This window comes from Bos grunniens, chromosome 25 (assembly GCF_055505025.1).
Source record: "Bos grunniens cultivar Pamir isolate PY7600 chromosome 25, Bosgru_T2T1.0, whole genome shotgun sequence".
In the NCBI taxonomy this organism is placed as follows: domain Eukaryota; kingdom Metazoa; phylum Chordata; class Mammalia; order Artiodactyla; family Bovidae; genus Bos; species Bos grunniens.
In genome coordinates, this window is record NC_141189.1 from 20,236,114 (window position 1) to 20,257,407 (window position 21,294).

Consider the following 21,294-nt stretch of genomic DNA (forward strand, 5'->3'; position numbering starts at 1 on the left):
GATATTAAACAAAGTTATGCCACCTGAACTTCAGTCCAAGCCTGTTAAGGTTTAGAAAGCCCAGGCTCAAGCCTGCATCTGAACTGTCTCCTGCCCAGTTCAGATGGGCTGAATATTGGCTGAACTCTCCAGCCAATATTTGCTAAGGAAAAGATCAGGGGAGAGGGTCAAGAGGGGAGAGTGATTTTCTTTTTCTTTTTTTTTTTTTGAGAGTGACTTTCTAAAGGGGCAACACTGTACCCATCTCTGGCTTGGGTTTTAGCTCTTCACTCAGAGGCGTTCTCACCCATGGGGTGACCGAGGTTCACTCTCTGCAGTGCCTCCTGCACCAATTCAGTGGCCCAGCTCCATGATCATTATTTTGGTTAAAGTCTCATCAGCTCTGAATATGAAATACAGCTTCCAAAATGACACACAGATTGCTGATCTTTAATGTAATGGAAAAACCAATTTCAATAGATGACATATTCACGGGCTTGAAATCTGAGAAAGTATAAAAAGGTGTGGAGTGAAATAGCTCCCGTCCTTCCTGGCACACCTACCCCCGGAAGTAATCGCCCTCAGTTTTAGGTAATCCATCTGGAGTTTCCCTCAGCACATTCACGTGTGCGCCCGCGCTCTTTCAGTCGCTCAGTCGTGTCTGGCTCTTTGCAACCCTATGGACTGCAGCCCACCAGGCTCCTCTGTCCATGGAATTCTCCAGGCATGAATACTAGTGGGGCTGCCATCTCCTCCTCCAGGGGATCTTCCCAACCCAGGGATTGAACCAGCGTCTCTTATGTCTCCTGCGTTGGCAGGTGGGTTCTTTAGCACTAGCACCACCTGGGAAGCTCTTCAGCAAATACAAGCAAATGCAAATACGGATTCTATCCCCACCCCACCTTTTAACACAAAAGGCTTATTTTACCCACAGCAGTGTCTTTTGCCTTTCTAATTTCTTTTTTTTTACACCAGTTATATATTTGCTTTAAGGGATTGGCTTTGGTGGGTCCCTCTGCCCCAAACTCTCTTCCTTGACAATCACCAGAACCCACTTGCTCTCCTCCTTTGCCAAAGGTCACTTCTCAACCATGATTCTCCTGACCACCCTATTTTAAAATGTCACTCTCACACTCTCAACCTCCTTTTTTTTTTTTTTTAATGACAGTTATCACCTTGTAATGTTCCATTTATTTATTTACTGCTGTCTACTTCTGTCAGAAGAAAGTGAGTTCTACAAGGACCGAGTGTCCTTGTTTACCTGTGACTTCCAAGCAGCTGGTACAGTATTTGTGGAGCAAATAATACCAATGTCAGCTAAAACCTCCGTTTAAAATATATCATCGCTTTTGCTTACTGGGTCTTTCCAGACATTCAGCAGGATGTATTAAGTTTTCCCTTTGCAAAAAGCAGCAGCTTTGGATTTGCCATATGAGCAAGAATAAGCAGATGATGTGTAGAGTAGTAGAGAAATAAGAGAACAGATAGGGGAAGGACAAAAACCCAGCTTCTAGACACCCCAAGGAAGCATTCCGGGGGCTCAGCCTGCTGCCCTGTACCTGATCCGTGCACCAATACCAGAGAGACGGGATGGACATTCCAAATAGGATCCCGGGCCATGGGAGATCAGACGTCACTGGGTCTCGGAAAATATGGAAGGCATCTTCCCGGGGCAACCCGCAGCTGCTGTTCCCGCTCCGGTTGCTGGCCATTGCCAAAAAATATTTCTCCTCCAAGCCTTCCAACCCACCAACTGCAGCAAAACCTAGAATTGAGAGGAAGCCCAAATTTGCCAGGAACTCAGATTGATCCACAGCAGCTCATAAGGGAATGGTTGGAGATTGGTGAAATCCTACTTAGAACCACAGCAAAGTTAATTGACTTAGAGCTTCTTAGCCTCCTATTTTAAAAAAACATTTTTTTAATGCCTTTGGTAGTGACTATGGATTGCTTCTTAGAATAATATTTCTAAATATATAATACAAAATTGTCGTTTAGTCACTAAGTCGTGTCTGACTCTTGCAACTCCGTGGACTATAGTCCGCCAGCCACCTCTGTCTATGGGATTTCCCAGATGAGAATGTTGGAGTAGGTTGCCATTTCCTCCTAATACAAAATACATCAATTATAAAGGAAGCCAAATACATCGAAGGCACTCATCAAACCATGAGAACTAAGACATAGTAATTTATTTATTTGCACCATTAAATACAAAGACTCCACAGTGGGTCAAATAACAATCTAGTTTTAAAGTAACCATGGACACAGACAGTGTTTCAACACATCAGCAGCAATTATAAAAACATTTGGATAAAAACATCAGGGTTATATTTTGGTTTCAAAGTCACAGATATTGCTAATATCCCTGTGGTGAGCTGCCTATGCTAATAACTGAAAGATGCTAAATGTCACTGATAGATTTGTGAAAACAGATGGATTTCTTTCCCATCCAAGGTTCACAAAACCTGTACCTTCTGTCCATGGACCCCACGTTAAGAAACTCTGCCTTAAGGAAACATACTTTCACCTCTAAACTTCTTCTCAGCTATTCCAATTTATGGTGTTTCAAGAGTGGTCCAAGTTATGGCCTTGAGAAAGTCATTTCTCCATCTGAGATTCAGTTTTTCATCTGCGAGTGGTAATAATAAAGTGCCAACCTCACAGCACTGGAGCAAGGACTGAGATTCTGCATATAAAATGCACAGCATCCGGCACAAGCATGAGTTGTCTATAAAAAGTAATAAAGCACTGTAGTTTGCAGATAATTTGCTTCGTTATATTAATCGAAAGGATTCAAGGTTATCCCCAAAATAACACTGCTCTCACTGGATTATGTTCTGGAAGATTGTGTTTGTCTTTCTTGTTTCATTTCTTTTCTTGGGTATTTTTTGTTTGTTTGTTTCTTGGTATGGAAGAGAAGGGGGTTGGTGTTACCATTTGGGTAACAATGATATGTAACCAGCAGCCTGGCTTATTTTTGTGGAAGAGTGTGGTAAACAGTGGCTACTGGGGGGAAAATATTTTTGATGATAAATTTTTGTCATGCTTTTTTCCCTGAAAAATTATTTTGTGGTAGTGGGAGGGAAGGATAATTGTTTGTGGTCCAATTATCAGTAATTGGACCTTGAATATATACCATTCAAGTCAAGAGAAAGCTAGACAGACTATATTAATATTAGACAAATTAGACTCCAGAACAAAGAATACAGCCAAGGATAGATAGGAACACCACATAATGATAAGGAGGTCAGTTCACCAAGAGCTCATAACAATCCTAAGAAGAGAAAGAAGTCAACTATTATAGTTGGAGACCTCAATACCCCCTTTTTAGTGGTTGATGGAAAAATAAGACAAAAATATTTATACAGATAAAGAAGATTTATACAACACTATCAACCAAGTTGACCCAATTGAAATTTATAAAGCACTACACCCAACAATAGCAGAATACATAGTCTTCTCAAGTACTCTTAGAAGATTCATCAAAATAGGCAATGTTTCTGGCCATAAAACAAACCTCAATAAATTAATAAGAAATAACATCATACAAAATATATTCTATTATTGTAATGGAATTAAACAATAACAGAAATATATCAGAAAAATCTCCAATATTTGAAAATAAGTTGTCCCTGTTTGCTGATAATATATTATATATAAAAAATCCTAAAGATTCCACCAAAAACAGTTAAAACTAATAAATGAATGAATCTAGTAAAGCTGCAGAATACAAAATCAATATGCAATAACCAATTGTGTTTCTATATACTATTCAGGCCTCCCTGGTGGCTTAGACAGTAAAGAATACGCCTGCAATGTGGGAGACCTGGGTTTGATCCCTGGGTTGGGAACATCCCCTGGAGAAGGGCATGGCCACCCACTCCAGTGGTCTTGCCTGGAAAATCCCATGGAAGAGAGGAGCCTGGTGGGCTACAGTCCATGGGGTCGCAAATAGCTGGACACAACTGGGTAACCAAACACATAAGCAGATACTATTGGAAAGAGATATTCAGAAAATAGTACCAATACACATTACTACATATGAAATAAACAACATGAATTTACTGTATAGCACAGGGCACTATATTAAATAATTTATAATCTATAATGGAAAATAATCTGAATATATATACACATATATATTTACACCTCAAACTAATACAATACTGTAAATTGACTATACTTCAATGAAAAGAAAGCAATATTGTTTCTAATTGCATCTAAAAGAATAAAATAGGAATCAATTTAATCAAAGAGGTGAAAAGATCTGTACACTGAAAACAATAAATAAGAGTGATAAAAGAAATTGAAGAAGACACAAATAAGTGGACAGATATTCCATGTTAAATGGACTGGAAGATCAAGATTGTTAAAATGTCCATACTACTCAATGTGATCCACAGATGCAATGAAATCCCTATCTAAATTTCAATGGCATTTTTCACAGAAATAGAAGAAAGAAAGGAAAAAACAAACAATCCTAGCATTTACATGGAACCACAAAGGATCCTGAATAGCCAAAGCAACCTTGAGAAAGATCAAAGCTGGAAGCATCACATTTTCTGATGTCAAACTATATTACAAAGCTATAGTAATCAAAACAGTATGATATTAGGAAAAAGCAGTCCTGTAGACCAATGGAACAGAATTCAGAGCACAAAAACAGGACTTTCCTGGTGACTCAGTGGCAAAGACTTCACCTGCCAATGCAGGAGACGTGAGTTAGATTCCTGGTCTGGAAAGATTCCACATGCCACAGGGCAACTAAGCCCTCTCACCACAACTATTTAGGCTGTGCTCTAGAGCCCAGAAACCACAACTGCTGAGCCCTCATACCACAGCTGCTGAAGCCTGTGCACCCTAGCGCCTATGCTCAGCAACAAGAGAAACCACTGCAATGAGAAGCCAGCACACCACAATTAGAAAGTAGCCCCCCTCGCTGGAACTACAGAAAAGCCCACACAGCAATGAAGACCCAGCACAACCAATAAATAAATAAATACATTTTTAAAGGCACAGAAATAAAACCATGATAAACAAGGGGATTCAAATTGACATATACAAATCACTATATATTAAATAGATAACTAAAAAGAACCTACTGCATAGCACAGGCAACTCTCCTAAATACTCTGTAATAATTTACATGGGAAAAGAGTCTTATAAAGAGTGGATATACATATATATAATATATATATATTATATATATGACTGATTGATGTTGCTGTACAGCAGAAACTCACACAGCATGGTAAATCAACTATATTCCAATAAAGATTAATTTTATAAAATAAGCTTTATGATTAAAAAAAAGAAAGAAAGAAAATCAAGCATATATTGTCAATCAGTTTTCCACATTTAAAAACCTGCAGATACCTTAGGAGAAAGTCTGCTAGATATAGCAGAATGAGGAAGATTGCTGAAGGTGAATCGGTTATCTCTCTCCTGACTGATCATAATGAATTAAATAGTGGAACTTCCTCATTGAGACCCCATATTTAGGAAAAGAGATCAGGAAGTTGGCTAAATAGCAAACCATGTGAAGGTCTATCTTTTGGCTCTTTTGCCTCCAAAACCCGAGAGTGTTATGAGTCACTTATGTGGCCCTGGGAGATTCAAAATATTATGATAGCAACCACACTCAACATTTATCTAGTGAGGCTGAACATGTGTCTTTATATATTTATTACTCATTTGTTTTCTTCTTTATATAAATCAGTGAAGTTTTTCTTCTTTGTAAGGATCCAGAACATTTCCTGATACAGTTTATAATAAGCAAGTCTTATTGCTGTTTTTTTGTGTGTGTGTGTGTGTGAAACTAATTTATTATTCCATGATTTTTTTAAAATGTTGTTTGAAAGGTAAAAGTAACGCATGCACAACATTCTGCATAACTGTGCAGAAAGACACAAAGTTAAGGTAAAAATTCTTGCCTACACTCTTTGACTCCTGCTCCTAGACTCTTCCCAATAAAGTTATTACCCACATTATCTCCCTACTCTTATCACCAGCCAGTGTGATAGGGAAGGAAGAGGGTGAGATCGGAGGTCAGTCTGACTGGGGCTTGAATCCTGGCTTTGAATTCTGGCTTTGTGACATTGGGCAACTTTCTGACAGTTGGTGCCCTAATTTTCTCATCCAACAAAGGGAACAACAGTAATACCAATACCATTGGGTTGCTGTGAGCATTAAATGATAGCACATCCGGATCACAAGGGTTTTAATACTTATTAATTTTTGAACTTTTAGTTTTGAGATAACTATAGACATACAGAAGAGTTGTATAAGTAGCACAGAGAGTTTCCATACACCCTTCTCCTAGTATTACGGAAACTAAGAAATTAACATGGGTGCATTACCATTAACCACAATAGAAGCTGTTCCGATCGCACCGCTCATGTTCTTTTCCTCTTCTGGAAGTCAGATCAGGATCCTACACTGTGTTTATTCGTTGTGTCTCTTTATTTTCCTCCTCTCTTCATAGTTCCTCAGTCTGTCTTTATTTTTCATGCCCCTGATGCTTTTGAAGAATACTGATCATTGTAGTTTGTAAAATGTCCCTCAATTTGTCTGATGGTTATAAACGATGAAGTTGAGGGTATATATTTCAGCAAGAATGGCACAGAGGTGATTGTGTCCTCAGTGACCATATCAGAAGCTACATATGGGTACACCTGATTATTGTGTTATCAGTTACTATATCTTGATCACTTAGTACAGTGGTGCCATGCTTCTCCACTGTAAAGTGGATGTATGTCCCCTTGTAATGAACAAATATTTTGGATTTGATGCTTCGAGACCAAGCAAATATGCTATTTCTTCATAAACTTTCACTTGCTAACTTCAGCATTTATCGTTGGCTTTTGCCTGTAGCAGTTATTACTATGGTGTTCTAATGGTGTTATTCTATTTCCCTCACCCCACCTGCATTTATAAATTGGAATTTTCCTGTAAGGAAGAACGATTCCTTTACTTCCTTTTATTTTGTTATTTATTTATCCACACCAGTATAAGAAGTTCTATTAATTTTTCCTTAAGAAACAGATACGTTTCCATGATAAGCACAGTTCTCTTCCAGCTAAAATAACCAATGCCTCAAGTAGGAATCCCCCAGCTGGGTTTGAAACTGTGAAGAAAGCAGATGTCCCTTCTTGAGAGAGGTGCTGTCATCCACCCAAATGACCCTGGGACCCCACTTACTGTAGCCCATCAGGATGAGCGCTCCTATAAGCATGATCAGAGTCTGTAGAGCATCCGTGTAGATCACAGCTGCCAGGCCACCTAGAGGGGAGATGAGCACAGAGGTGACGGTCAGGTACTCTGATGGAGAGGAGTTATTCTGGGTGGTGGCAGAGGAAACTTTGAAATTCAGGACCTGAAGGGACAGAGGTCTTAGTGTTGACTCTTCGCAAAGATGGCCACAGCAGGATCCATTTCTCATGTGCCTGCCCACTTTGTCATGTAGCTTTGCTGTCCTTTCATATTGAGGTGAAGTTGATTCCTCTTCCTCTTAAATTGGCTTGGCCAAATGGCTTGCTTTAACCAAAAGATATGGTGGAGGGGGATATTATGGAGCTTCAAGCCTGGGCCTCAAGGGGCCCCTGCAGCCCCTGCTCTTGTTCTTGTGTTGTCCTAAGACTTCTATGCTTCTTTAAGAAGCCCAGTCCAGGACTTCCCTGGTGGCCCAGTGGATAAGAATCTGTCTGCCAGCGCAGAGAACACGGGTTCGATCCCTGGTCCAGGAAGATCCCACATGCTGCAGAGCAACTAAGCCCGTGTGCCACAGCTACCGAAGCCCTCTCATCCTAGAGCCTTTTCTCCACAATGAGAGAAGCCACCACAATGAGAAGCCCATGCGCTGAAACCAGAGAGTAACCACAACTAGAGAAAACCCGTGTGCAACAGTGAAGACCCAGCATGTCAGATAAATAAATATTATAAAAAAGAAAAAGCAGATACATATCAAGGCCCTGCTCCCCACCAGCCACTCTTCTGGGATGCAAGTCTTAGGGGAAAAGACGAGCCTCAGGCTCCAAAACTGCAGTGGTTTGTGATCCAGCTATGCACTGTGCTTGTGAATACACCTGCTCAGCATTTAGTAGGTTCTAAGAAAAAGTTCTTAAAGAAATAAATGGAAAATAGCTTTATGTAGGTATGGCACATTTTGAAATCCTCCCTTCCATCAGACAATCTTTTCCCTCTGGACAATGGCCAAGAGAAATCATATCTCCCAGGGTAACAGATTGAGAGTTCATGAAGGCAAGGTCTTAGCATACTGGAACATCAGAAGACGGGCCAGGAAAAGATAGGATGGATCACAGCTCCTGCCCACCACCTCTCCCAGCAGCACCCCTTGTCCAGTCATACCTGCGATGGTGTATAGAGCTGTGACAGCCAGCAACCCGACTATGGCCAAGTAGAGATTCACATGCAAAGACTGCTGAATGAAGATGGCGCCTGCATACATGTCCACCTAGAGAGAAGTCAATGGGTGTATGAATGAGTGGACATTTTAGCACAATTTCCCCAGGCTCAGGCCCTAGCCTTGATTCTGAGAAACACAGAAACATCATATGTTATCCTTTCTTCACCCATCTCTTCCCAGATCAAGGGTCTCAAATGGGAACCCTATGGGTGATTATGTTTGAGATCCCTTCATTAGGCTAATACAGGTTCCTCAGTGGTCTTCCTGCTTCTCTTCTTGATCTGCTTACACTCCATCCTCCACACTGCAGCCTTATCAAATACCATCATGATCATCTCATCCTCTCCTCCTCATCAAAACTCTTCAGTGGCTCCCTACTTGCCCCCAAGATTGTTGTTCAATTGCTAAGTTGTGTCCGACTCTTTGCAACCCCACAAACTGCAGCACACCAGGCTTCCCTGTCCTTCACTGTCTTCCGGAGTTTGCTGAAACTCATGTCCATTGAGTCAGTGATGCCATCCAACCATCTCACCCTCTGTTGCCCACTTCTCCTCCTGCCCTCAATCTTTCCCAACATCAAGGTCTTTTCCAATGAGTCGGCTCTTTGCATCAGGTGGCCAAAGTATTGATGCTTCAGCTTCAGCATCAGTCCTCCCAATGAGTATTCCTTGAGGACTGACTAGTTTGATCTCTTTCTGTCCAAGGGACTCTCAAGAGCCCCTCAGATAATGTCCAAATAAGTTAGAGCTCTATGCCAGGTGCTTCACAGTTTGCCTGCCACTTGATTTCATTTCCTTTACTCACTTCATGCTCCCAGTCCCCCAGGCATGCTGATATATACTCTGTTTCCCTAACAAGTCAAAGTTGCGTGTTCTGTCCATCTATCTGGAATGCCAGTTCCTCTTTCTCTATATTTTCTCAGCATCGTTCTCACATGTAACTTCCCTTGGGAAGGCTTCCCCACGTCTGTAGATTCCCACCAGGATGAGAGCAAGTGTTGTCCTTCTAAGTCTTTCTTTCACATCTGGAGCTGGCAGACAGTCAGTTATAGTTGTTTGAATGTAATGGAATTCCTGTACCCCGCCCCACACCACCTCACACCGGACAAGGTCTCCCCCAGTTCCAGATTGAAGAGAAGATGGCATCCTGTGAGTCAGGCCGAGCCGCACCTCCTGGAGATTGCCAAGCATCTGCTCTTGGCCGCTTTCCAGGAGATCTGCCTATCCAAAGGTCAGGGTGGGACAGATTGAATGGCTGTCAGCACATGTGACTCATAGCTGATAACTGCCTGATCCCAGGAGGAAAATGACAGACTCACCCCAGGGCTCTCGGAGTCCCATTCAGTGTCGGGCGCCATCCTGAGACGTTGCTGAAGAAGCTTTGGCAGGAGACAGGGGAGGAGTCCTCTCCACCTTTTCCCCATACTTACTCTGCCCCTGCTTGCTCTTTGTTCCCACCCCTCCCATCTTCCTAGAACCTCCCAGAAGCTTCCTCAATAAGAGAAGAATGTGGACGGGCAACGGACGCCACCAGCAATGGGCTGTAACGAGCTTCTCACCGGCTGCATCCCCGTCTTACCGAGATCTTGGTGAAGATGTAGATAAACAGGTAGAGCACAGCCAGGATGATGGGAATCCTGTTGCCACCAAAACGTTTCCGTAGGTACTCTGGCATCGTGGTGACCTGGGGACCAGAGCTGAGCTTTTGCCACCCAGCAGCCCTTCCTCCCCCTCCTCCCCAAACTCAGAAGCACAGATGGTCTTCTTGGGATTCTCAGTGGGAGACTTAAGAGGGAGGAGAAAGTGGGGACCAAAGGGTGGGGTGAGGATGAATTGGGGTTCTGTGAAGAGCTATGTACTTAACTATCATATATGCCAAATGTATATCCTATCCCAATTTTTGCCATCTGTGTTATTAATGTTATGTTATAAAACTTATAAATGTTACTATAAAACAATGTTTTTCTTTAAACCAACTCGTTTATTTTTTTATATTTATTTTTTTAAATTAAAGGATAATTGCTTTATCATGTTTACATTTAAATAAACATCTAAAAAGAGAAGGAAATGGCAACCCACTCCAGTACTCTTTATTCTTGCCTAGAGAATCCCATGGACAGAGGAGCCTGGTGGGCTACAGTCCATGGGGTCACAAGGAATCCAGACACAACTGAACACACACACACACACACACACTCACATCTATAAATAACAATGCAAATCACTACTGTGAAATGGAAAAATCAATCCTAAACTTAAGGAAACCAGCAAAAATATACACATTGATAATAAAATAACTCATTTATGTTCTATTCATTTCTGGTGCCTTCCTCTTGCACACAAAAAACCCTGGGCCTGGAATCTACTCTTTTAAAAAAAAAAGTCATCAGAAAAGTGTTGGACAGATGTTAAAAGCACACTAACACCAACATGAAACATTACCCTTGAGCTCATTGAAGACAATGGAGGAGGCAATAACTTCTCTAGATGATTCAGTGTCGTTGGCTCCATATCTAATGCATAAAATCATCTCAACAATCTCCATTTGTCCTTGCTCTAAACTTTGGGAAAATTGCTCTAAACTGTTAACCAGGTTACCAGGAACACAGAATCCTAAAAGCAAAATGTGCACATTCTGGAGACAGCAGAGAGACCAGGGCAGCACTGAGTGAGTGGCTCACCCATGGTCCAGATGGGTGGTCCCAGGCTGGCTGTCCTTGCCATATGGGGCACCCCAGGGGCTGGGTCATGCTGATGAAAACCATTATTTGGGTGATACTTTTCTTGGGGGATGGCATGTCCTTTCCCAATCTCCTCACTGTACCCCCAGACTTGGGTTCAGAGGATGCTGTGTTTGGACAAAAGAACCTCAAACCAAAAACTTTTCTTTCATGAGATCCTAGATCTCAGATGGAGAAGGAAAGAGAGCTGATTATAGTCACAGAAATGTTTGCAGCCCCTTTTTTCCAGGCTGCTGCTGCTTGGATGTTTCCCAGTCCAACCCAGGGAGAGACTAATGGGTACCAAAACATGAGCTGACAGACGGCCAACCATCCACCCCAAGGTCAGATGTGAAGGCAGAAGAAGCTCGGAGGGGAGACTGGGAGAAACTGGATGGCCAGACTTGATTTAAGAATGATAAACTGAGACTTCCCTGGTGCTCCAGTGGCTATGCGGTGGACCTGGGTTCGATCCCTGGTCTGGGAACTAGGTCCCACATGCCACAGTTAAGGGTTTGCATGCTGCAACTAAAGATCCTGCCTGCCACAAAGAGGACCCAAAGCAGCCAAATTAATAAATTAAAAAAAAAAAAAAGAATGCCAAATTGTTAATAGTAAAACCTGGGTATTCAAGACTATAAGGGTGTACAGTGTAAAATTATTTCAACATTAATGTATGTTTGAAAATCTTTTCATAATAAAATACTGGCCAAAAAATTGAACTCTAGAAATAAATATGTATGTGCTCAGTTGCGTCCAACTCTTTGTGACCCCATCGATTGCACCCCGCCAGGCTCCTCTGTCCATGGGGATTCTCCAGGCAAGAATACTCGAGAGGGTTGCCATGCCCTCCTCCAGGGGATCTTCCCAATCCAAACCCAGGTCTCCCACATTGCAGGCAGATTCTTTACCGACTGAGCCACCAGGGGAGCCCATAGAAGTAAATAAATGAACACCTTGAAATTTTAAAAACTTAAAAAGTATCTCTTCCCTCCCCCATCCCTGAAAGGGCATTTAGGGGTTCTGACCCCGGTGAATGTCTTGTCTCAACCTTCTGATTTGTTGCAAGGCAAACAGGGGTTTTTCCTGAAGCACATGGCACTAAAGTCTGGCACTATCAGGGAATAACACACAGGGGGATTCAATCAAACCACACTGAATGGACACACTGTTGGTGATGGTTTGTTGTTGTTCGTCAGTTGCTAACTCGTGTCCGACTCTTTTGCGACCCCATGGACTGTAGCCCACCAGCCTCCTCTGTCCATAGGATTTCCCAAGCAAGAATACTGGAGTGGGTTGCCATCTCCTTCTCCAGGGGATCTTCCTGACTCCAGGATCAAACCGACATCTCCTGCTTGGCAGGCGGATTCTTTACTACTGAGGGACCTGGGAAGCCCTCTGGTGATGGTGTCAGAGCTAATTAGAGAGAGAGCATGAAAGCTTCGGCCCATTCAGATAAGTGGATCAAGGATGCTGCTGCTCAAGCGGATTCACTCTCTGGTCTGTGAATGACAACCATCAGCGGGTCTTGCTGGAGAGCGACATTCCTATCCTTGGCTGACAGCCTTTATTATCAATTGACCTCCATTTCCATCTACAGAGAGCTGCACAGCCTACTACATGCAGGACGTTTCTAATGAGCTAAGAGAGGAAGAAGGCATGAAAGTCATCAGAAAGTGAGCGGCACCAGTATCTAGAAATCAAACTCTGGGGAGAAACGTGATGCCAGCTGACAGATGGGAGGCAGCGCCCAGGCTGTTTGTTGTAAAGTGGCTGTGAAGGCAATTTGGAAGAAAACAAGGTTGAGAGACAGAGATGTGAATGACTGTTGACACAGGAACCACCCTATGAGTGTTGCTGGGTGAACATTAACAGGAAATAAACACAGCCAATGACAGCTGCCCCAAGAGAGGACCTCCTGAGTTCCATGCTCTGGGGGCTCCTCATCTCCTGAGGATGGAGGGTGGCGAGAGGACGTCAGCATCTGTCTTACTCTCCCTTGAATCAGATCCAGACCGCCACACTCCATCCTCATGGGAAACCCCTCCCTCTTCCTCGGAAAGCCATGTCATCAGCCATAGCAACCTCCGCTCACCCCAACCCTCCCCAGAACCCTGTTTAGCAGCCAATGAGAATTTCAGTTCCTTTGTGGTCTTGCCCTCTTTCTAGGCTTTCCCCCAGTCTGGAAGCAGTTTCAAGGACAGTGCAGAGAACCTACATGGAACACCTTGTACAATGTCCTAGCCCCAACAACAGACAGGCATTTCCACCTCAACAACTCATTTCTCTGGCCAGCATCCAAACCTCGTCATCTCCAGGACTCCATTCACCTCCAATCCCCAAAGTTTTCATCAATGCCACCATCTCATTTGCTCAGCCTGATGACCCTGGCTTTGGCACTTGACTGAGATTTTCAGTCCCTAAATGGTGCCTCTTCTTTTGAATGTCAGCTCATCCTGCCTTTTGATTCCTTCTGGAATCATGGACCCTGCTACTGAGTAGCTTCAACAAATATTTTTCAAGTATCCACTATGTATCGGACACTATTTACTTTTGGCTGCCCTCTTTGCTGCCGCAAGTGTGCAGGCTTTTGATTGCAGCGGCATCTCTTGTTGCAGCATACGGTCTCTAAGTGTGCAGGCTTAGAAGTTGTGGGCCACAGGCTTAGTTGCCCTGTGGCACATAGCATCTTCCTCGACCAGGGATCAAACCCATGTCCTCTGCACTGGCAAGCAGATTCTAAACCACTGGACCACCAAGGAAGTCCCCAGACCTTATTCTAGACACTGAGAGAAACCAAAACTGGTTCCTGCCCTCCTGGAGCTTACGATCTAATGGGAGAGACACGCAGTCTAGTGCAGTGGCCCTCAATGGAAAGAAGATTTCCTATCTCCCCAGGGAACATGCGGCAATGTCTGGAGAGGCTGTGGCTGCCACAATTTGAAGGGTGCCATTGTCATCTGGTTGTAGCTCAGTCGGTAAAATATCTGCCTGCAGTTCAGGAGACCCAGGTTCGATCCCTGGGTTGGGAAGATCCCCTGGATAAGGAAATGGCAACCCCACTCCAGTATCCTTGCCTGGAAAATCTCATGGACAGAGGAGCCTGGTGGGCTGCAGTACATGGGGTCACAAAGAGTCAGGCATGACTGAGCGACTATCACTAACACTGACTGTCATCTAGTGGATAGAGATAGGGGATGCTGAGAAAACATCCTCAAATGCACAGACCACCCCTCATACATGCATACACACACACAGCAAAGACTTATCCTGGTCCAGGGACTTCCCTGGTGTTCCATTAGCCAAGACTCTGCATTCTCAGTGCAGGGGGCCTGAGTTCAACCTCTGGTCAGGGAACTAGATCCCATGTGTGGCAACTGAGACCCACCACAGTCAAATAAATAGATATTTAAAAAAAGAGAATTAGCCTGCCCCAAATGTCACCACTGCTAATGTTGAGAACGTATAGTGGGAGAGACACAGTCTAATGCGAGAGGTGTATTAATTTGATAATCACACAAGCAAATACACAACAGCCATGATGGCGAACGAAGGAGAAGACTTAACCTAACCAGAAAGGTTAGCCCTCCAGACAGGGCTTCCTGGAGGAAGAGTTGCTTGAAGTAGGAATTGGACAGATGATAGGAGCTAACCAAACCACAAAGGAAAAGGAAACTTTACAAGAAGAGGGGAAAGTTTTGCATTAGGCTGGTGATGCAGAGCCTGGTGAGGATGAGGAACTGTTAAATACTGTCTGGAATACAGTTCGCATACAGCTCAATAAATCCGTCTTCAAAGAACGAGTAAATGAATGAACTGACAGGAGTATACTGTGGATGGAGAGTAGGGTGGATCTCTAAAGAGTAGGAGTCATTTTCCATATTCAAAAGTAAAATTGGTCTATAATTTTCTTGATGGATAAAATTAGCATCATCCTAGCCTCAAAACATGGTATACAAAAGTCAATCCTAGGTGGATAATTGACTTAAAAATAAAAAGTTCTAGATGGTAATACAGAAGAATATCTTTATGACCTTTGAATAGGAAAATATTTTTAAAATAAGATATAAAAGGCAGTAATTAAGGAAAAGTTTTAAATGGAACAACATTAAAATTAAGATCTGTTAAAGAGAACCCTCTTACACTATTGATGGCAATGTAAATTGGTACACTCACTATGGAAAACAGTACGGAGGTTCCTTGAGTGAGTGAAAGTTGCTCAGTTGTGTCCGACTCTTTGTGACCCCATGGAATCGAGGTCCATGGAATTCTCCAGGCCAGAATACTGGAGTGGGTAGCCTTTCCCTTCTCCAGGGGATCTTCCCAAACCAGGGATCGAACCCAGGTCTCCTGCATTGCAGGTGGATTCTTTACCAGCTGAGCCACAAGGGAAGTAGAGTTTCCTTAGAAAACTAAATGTAGAGTTATTGTATAATCCAGCAATCCCACTCCTGGGCATGTATGTCAGAAAAGATTATAATTCAAAAAGACACATGCAACCATGTTCACAGCAGTATTATTTAAAACAGTCAAGACATGGAAGCAAGCTAAATGTCCATCAACAAACAAATGGATAAAGAAGATGTGATATATGTATACAATGGAATATCACACAGTCGTAAAAAAGAATGAAATAATGCCATTTGCAGCAACATTTATGCACCTAGAGATGATCATACTAGTGAAGTAAGTCAGAGAGAGAACAAATATTGTATAATAGAACATATTTGACATCTAAAGTATGACATAAATGAACTTATCTACAAAACAGAAATAGATTCAGATGGAGAACAGGCTTGTGGTTGCAAAGGGGGTGAGGAGTGGGGGAGGGGTGGATTGAGAATCTGGGGCTAGCAGATGCAAACTCATCTGTAGAATGGATGAACAACAAGGTCCTCCTGTATAGCACAGGGAGCTACATTCAGCATCCTATGATTAACCGTAATGGAAAAGAATATGATAAAGAATATATATATATATATATACACGTATAACTGAACTCCGGGAGTTGGTGATGGACAGGGAGGCCTGGCGTGCTGCGATTCATGGGGTCGCAAAGAGTCGGACACGACTGAGCAACTGATCTGATCTGATCTGATAACTGCATCAATTTGCTATACAGCAGAAATGAACACAATGTTGTAAATCAACCGTACTTGAATAAAATAGCTTTTAAAAAGATCTGTTTATCAAAAAATACCATTAAGAGTTAAAATGCAAACCACAGAGTAGGGGGCAAAGATACTTGCAATACATGTAGTCAGCTTGTTTCCAGAATGTACAAAGAACTTCTATCAATAAGAAGAAACTGTAGAACATAATAGAAAAGTTGGCAGAAGTCCTAGACATGTTACTTTCCCAAAGAGGACATCTGAATGGCCAGAAAATATATAAACAGAATTGCCAATGGAAAGCACAGGGAGAAAACTACATAGTCACCAAATTGGCAAGGATTTTAAAACTGGAAAATACCAAGTATTGCCAAGAACACAGAGCAATGGCGCAAAGGGAATTTGCATGCCCCGCTGCTGGGAGTATAAACTGAGAGAGCTACTCTGGGAAGAAATTTGGCAATGTCTAACCAAACTTGATAAACACATCCAATGACCCAGAAATTCCACCTATAGTTAGATTTTCCTCCATAAACATAATGTTTATATTCATCAGGACACTTGTATAAAAACGTTACCAGGACTTCCCTGGTGGTCCAGTGGTTAAGAATCCACCTGGCAACACAGGGGACACAGGTTTGTGGTCTGGGAAGATCCCACATGCCGTGAGGCAGCTAAGTCTATGCACCACAGTGACTAAGCCTGCAGTCTAAAGCCTGTGGTCTGCAACACGAGAAGACACCGCAATGAGAAGCCCAGGCACTGCAGCGAAGGACAAGCCCCACTCAGCACAACCAGAGAAAGCCCATGTGCAGCAACGCAGACCCAGCACAACTAAAAATAAATAAGTAATTTTTTAAAATGTTATCAGCAATACTGTCCATCACAGGCTAACACTGTGCTGTGCTGTGCTTAGTCTCTCAGTCGTGTCTGACTCTGCGACCCCATGTACGGTCCCCACCAGGCTCCTCTGCCCATGGGGTTCTCCAGACAAGACTACTGGAGTGGGTTGCCATGTCCTCCTCTAGGCTAACATTGGGAACAACCTAAATGCTTGTGAACAAAAGGAGAGACAAATATCTTGGAGTATAATCATACTCCAGGATACTACATAGCAATGGAAATTAACCAGGTACACGCAAGGAAAGAATGTTACCCACCATTCCATGTACTATATTTCATTCCAAAAAAGTAAAATTAAAATATATTCTTTAGGTGTGCACAATTAAAACTATAAAGAAAAGTAAGGGAGTGAGCTCAGTGAAAGTCACAAAGAAAGGAAGACATTGCTATCTGGTAAAGGCACGTGAGGGAGGGTATTACACTTTGTGACTCGATCTGGGTATTCGTTTTACAACAATTTGTTAAGCACCACATTTGTGTCTTATCACTTTTCTGTGTTTATTTTATTGCCCAATAGAAATGGATTGGGTAGCTTTTTATTGCTCCTCAGCACTGTGGCATTTATTATCTAACATCAGCTTCATCTCCCCTTTGAATAAAATGTTGACCAAAGAAAGTCTGGAGCCACAGGAATTTTTAATTGAGCAATAAAGCCTGGAGATCCTTTCACAGCAGCACAATTCTGTCAATTTCAGCCCTTTTTACGGCATGATATTCACAGTACAGATACCCAGTCCCCCAATCAGTGATACTGTGGGAGTCCCCAGGTTTCTCTATTACAAACCACAGCAATCATTTCAATTCTTCATGCCTCTTCTTAACCTTCAACCACACAAGTTCCTTCCTCACTCTCAGCAAATGACACCATCTTCTACTTCACAGAGAAAATAGAAACCATCAGCTAAAAATATCTGGCCACCCTACCTTTAAACTACATCTCCACCATCCTTCATTCCTTCCTATTCAAGGTGCTCAAGAAAGACCCACTGATCCAGAGATCTTCACTTCTAGTTTAGTGTTATTCTGCCTCAGAGATTTTGTCCACGTAGGGGCTGGACAGACCCAGGCTCCCCATCGACCAAAAGCCATGCTTTTAGACTCAGTATTATCTCCAAGCAAGATAATTTATTTATTCCTACCTCACTGCCTTTGCATAAGATTGCACTACTTACAGTACAGAGTGATTTTTTAAATGATTTTTCTGATCATTAAGTAGTTCTACTTTGTATATTTTTTAGTTTCCATAATAAAAAGTTAAAATCAGTTATTATTTGATGAATAACACTGATACTGTGTGATCTTGGTCTGCCTAGTAGAATATCTAAAACAGGATTAAGTCAGGAGGGTATGTGTGACAGAAAGCTGTCAATAAGAGCAGAAGTGATTTTTTAAACTACCTCTGTCAAAAAGTCTAAAGCACTACTATTTTGTAACAAAAAATTTGACATATCACATCAGCCAGAAATAACTCAATTATTATAGTGTTAGGTGGAAAGGAAGGAAAAAAAATCACTGAATCATGTGGGTGTGTGTGTCTGTGTTGAAAGCAGTAATCTGTTATGGTTTAAACATTCAGAAAAGACTGTGATTTTGTGTTTTGACATTCAAAAAAAAAATTTTTTTTTGAGCCCACATTTCTTCTAGCCTCTGAATACCCCGCATGTATCTTTGATGTCATTACTCAAAATGTTCCATCATTACTAGGTGGGAACTGCTAAGGACAGTGTTCCTAATTGTCCTAATTAATACACGAGTCACCCCTCACCGATGCTGCAACCTCTTGGGGACTGTGTAACAGATGTCCACTGGCAGGACAGAGGGATGCTGTTGGGAGGGAAGGGATGAATGCAGGGCTGACCCTCCCTAAGGATCTTCCTAGTCCATAGCACCTGGACCCCCTCAGACTCACCTGACCAGTGATGTAGATTGGAAGGAAGATCCAGGACAACATCAGCACGAAAAATAAGCCCTGCCCGAGAAAACAGAATCAGGACTCAGCTCCTGCCCAACATTGTGGTGACAATTTGGATTTCCTTATGTCTGGATGGAATCTAGTCTGGTCTGCTCTGTTTCCATCTCTTACTTACTGAGTAACTCACCCTCCCTGGACCATCACATCCCCATATTTAAACAGAACATGGGGATGAAGTGGGGCAGAGTGGCTCCCAGGGCTATGTCTTCTAAACCTTGCATATCCCACTTTGTCCCCTTGTGTTCCCTCCTCTCCTTGGGCAGGGGTTAAAACAAGGCTGTGAGGTCAGGCAGACCATGCTGATGAACAGCTGGTGCTGGGAGAGTTTACATAGGTCTCTGAGACACATTTTTCTCACCTGTGCAATGAGAGTAACAGCACCGCCACTGGGTTGTTGCAAGGGAATCAGTAAGATGATGCTTACTAAGCACTTATTATATTCCAGACATTCCCATGCACACTTTACAAGCATGAAGTCATTTAATCCTCACAATGACCCGATATGGAAGGTACCATTATTTTCTCTGTTTTATACATGAGGCTCAGAAAGGTCAAGTAATTTGCCCAAGGTCACTCAGCCTGTAAGTTTTAGAGCCCAGATTTGAATCCAGATGGTTTGGTTCTAATCTGTAATTGAATCCCATAATATGATGATGTATGCAGTGTACTTAAGTCTATGGCACAGGGTAAGCGCTTAAAAAATGAGTTGTTATGAAGATGAAGATCACTATTAATAAGTGCATCCCCTCCCAATCAGTAAAAATCATATCCTGAATGAGCCTGCTACACAGAGTGTGTCCTGTCTCCTGAGTATCTGCAGGGTGGCAAAAAGATCAAGAACCACGGAACCACATAAGTTTTGTGTTGGGCAATTGATATCTAATACACAGAAACACCCCCCAGTCCCACAAAACCTTGTATCTTCTGCATCTGCACAGAAGAGACTCGTGCCTTCTTCACACACATATCTGCCTTACGGACTCCCATCAAGCAAACACAGGGAAGCCTGCACTATGACTTGCAGATCAAATTGATTTTTGCTAACCAGGGATGCCCTTGATGCTTCCTGCTTGTTTCTTCATAAAGCACCACTATATTTAGAAGAGCAGAGCATGCATAAAACTGCCCCCCGCCCAGGATCCACCTGTTTGGTAATCTTGAACTGACATTGCCCTGGAAACATACTTACATTAAGCTCGTAAGCAGTTACAGAAAGACCCGCAGCAGCACCTGACCCTGCCAGGCCAACGAAATGTCCACTTCCAACGTTGCTGGCAAACAAGGATGCACCCACCTGTGGGGAGACGGACAGGTCAGATCTTGCAGCCAAGCTCTGGGGTGGCTTCTTCCCACTCCCCTTCTTCCCATACTCCAAAGGGACCCCGACAAAAGGAGAAAGTGGGGCCATCCCTAGTTCATCTAGCAATAAAAACCTCTTCTCCGAGACTCTTTTACTTCCACCTTTAGGAAACTGACATAACAAATATGCATATCTAGGATGCCTAAAATGTAAATTGTGCCCCCCACTAGGCTTGTGCAGTGCACAACTCGAACAACTGTATGCAGCATCCCTAGGGGTTAGGGAGGACTACAGGTGTTGTAGAAAGTGCTCCAGGATGAGAATCAGGAAGCCTGTGTTGTTCCTCAGCTCCACTTCTCACTTAGCAAAGTGGAGAGCCCTTCTAGTAGAACTCTAAGTGAGCAGAACAGTTCTTGAGGACCCCAATTCCTGGACTTCATTGATGACATAAGACAGACTTGGGCACCTGGCCCCAGTTGAGCCAGTTACATTCTCTCTCCTGGGAATCTGGACCTGGGAAATCATCTTTGCTGGTCCCTTAGACTGGGGGGCATGTAACCCAGGGCAGTGTGTGTGTAGCAAGGGGATGGGGAGCGGGGTGAATAGCACATTCAAGTCTGCCACTCTGAGAGGAGAATGAAGAAGACTTGCAGAAAAAGGCAGCTCAAGGGAGGACAGAACCAGATAGAGACAAAGAGACAGATGATGGGGGGAGAGAGCGGGAACTCTTTGTGAGGGACTGTGGTGCCGCCCACTGACCTTCTAGTCCCTGGTTTTCATTGACTCTATGCATTGACCTGTCACTATCACACTCTCTTGAGTGTTATAGCTTAGCAGTGTTTTGAAGTAGAGAAGTCCTAAATCCTCCAACTTTTTTCTTCCTTT

At 42.9% G+C, this 21,294-nt stretch overlaps 1 protein-coding gene across 2 annotated transcripts in view; it reads right to left on the bottom strand.

Annotated features, from left to right (window-relative positions):
- The window catches only part of SLC5A11 (solute carrier family 5 member 11), a 57,387-nt gene that overhangs the window by 16,804 nt on the left and 19,289 nt on the right, over positions 1–21,294 (bottom strand). For both annotated transcript variants that reach the window (XR_015154614.1, XM_086375270.1), the window contains exons 4-9: positions 20,299–20,403; positions 19,047–19,106; positions 9,983–10,087; positions 8,347–8,452; positions 7,180–7,260; positions 1,539–1,744 (exon numbers count right to left, since the gene is read on the bottom strand). Coding sequence is in view for 1 of the 2 variants with exons in the window: in XM_086375270.1 (XP_086231396.1) it covers positions 1,539–1,744; positions 7,180–7,260; positions 8,347–8,452; positions 9,983–10,087; positions 19,047–19,106; positions 20,299–20,403 (663 nt within the window). In the remaining variant the exon portion in view is untranslated. The remainder of the gene's footprint in view (positions 1–1,538; positions 1,745–7,179; positions 7,261–8,346; positions 8,453–9,982; positions 10,088–19,046; positions 19,107–20,298; positions 20,404–21,294) is intronic.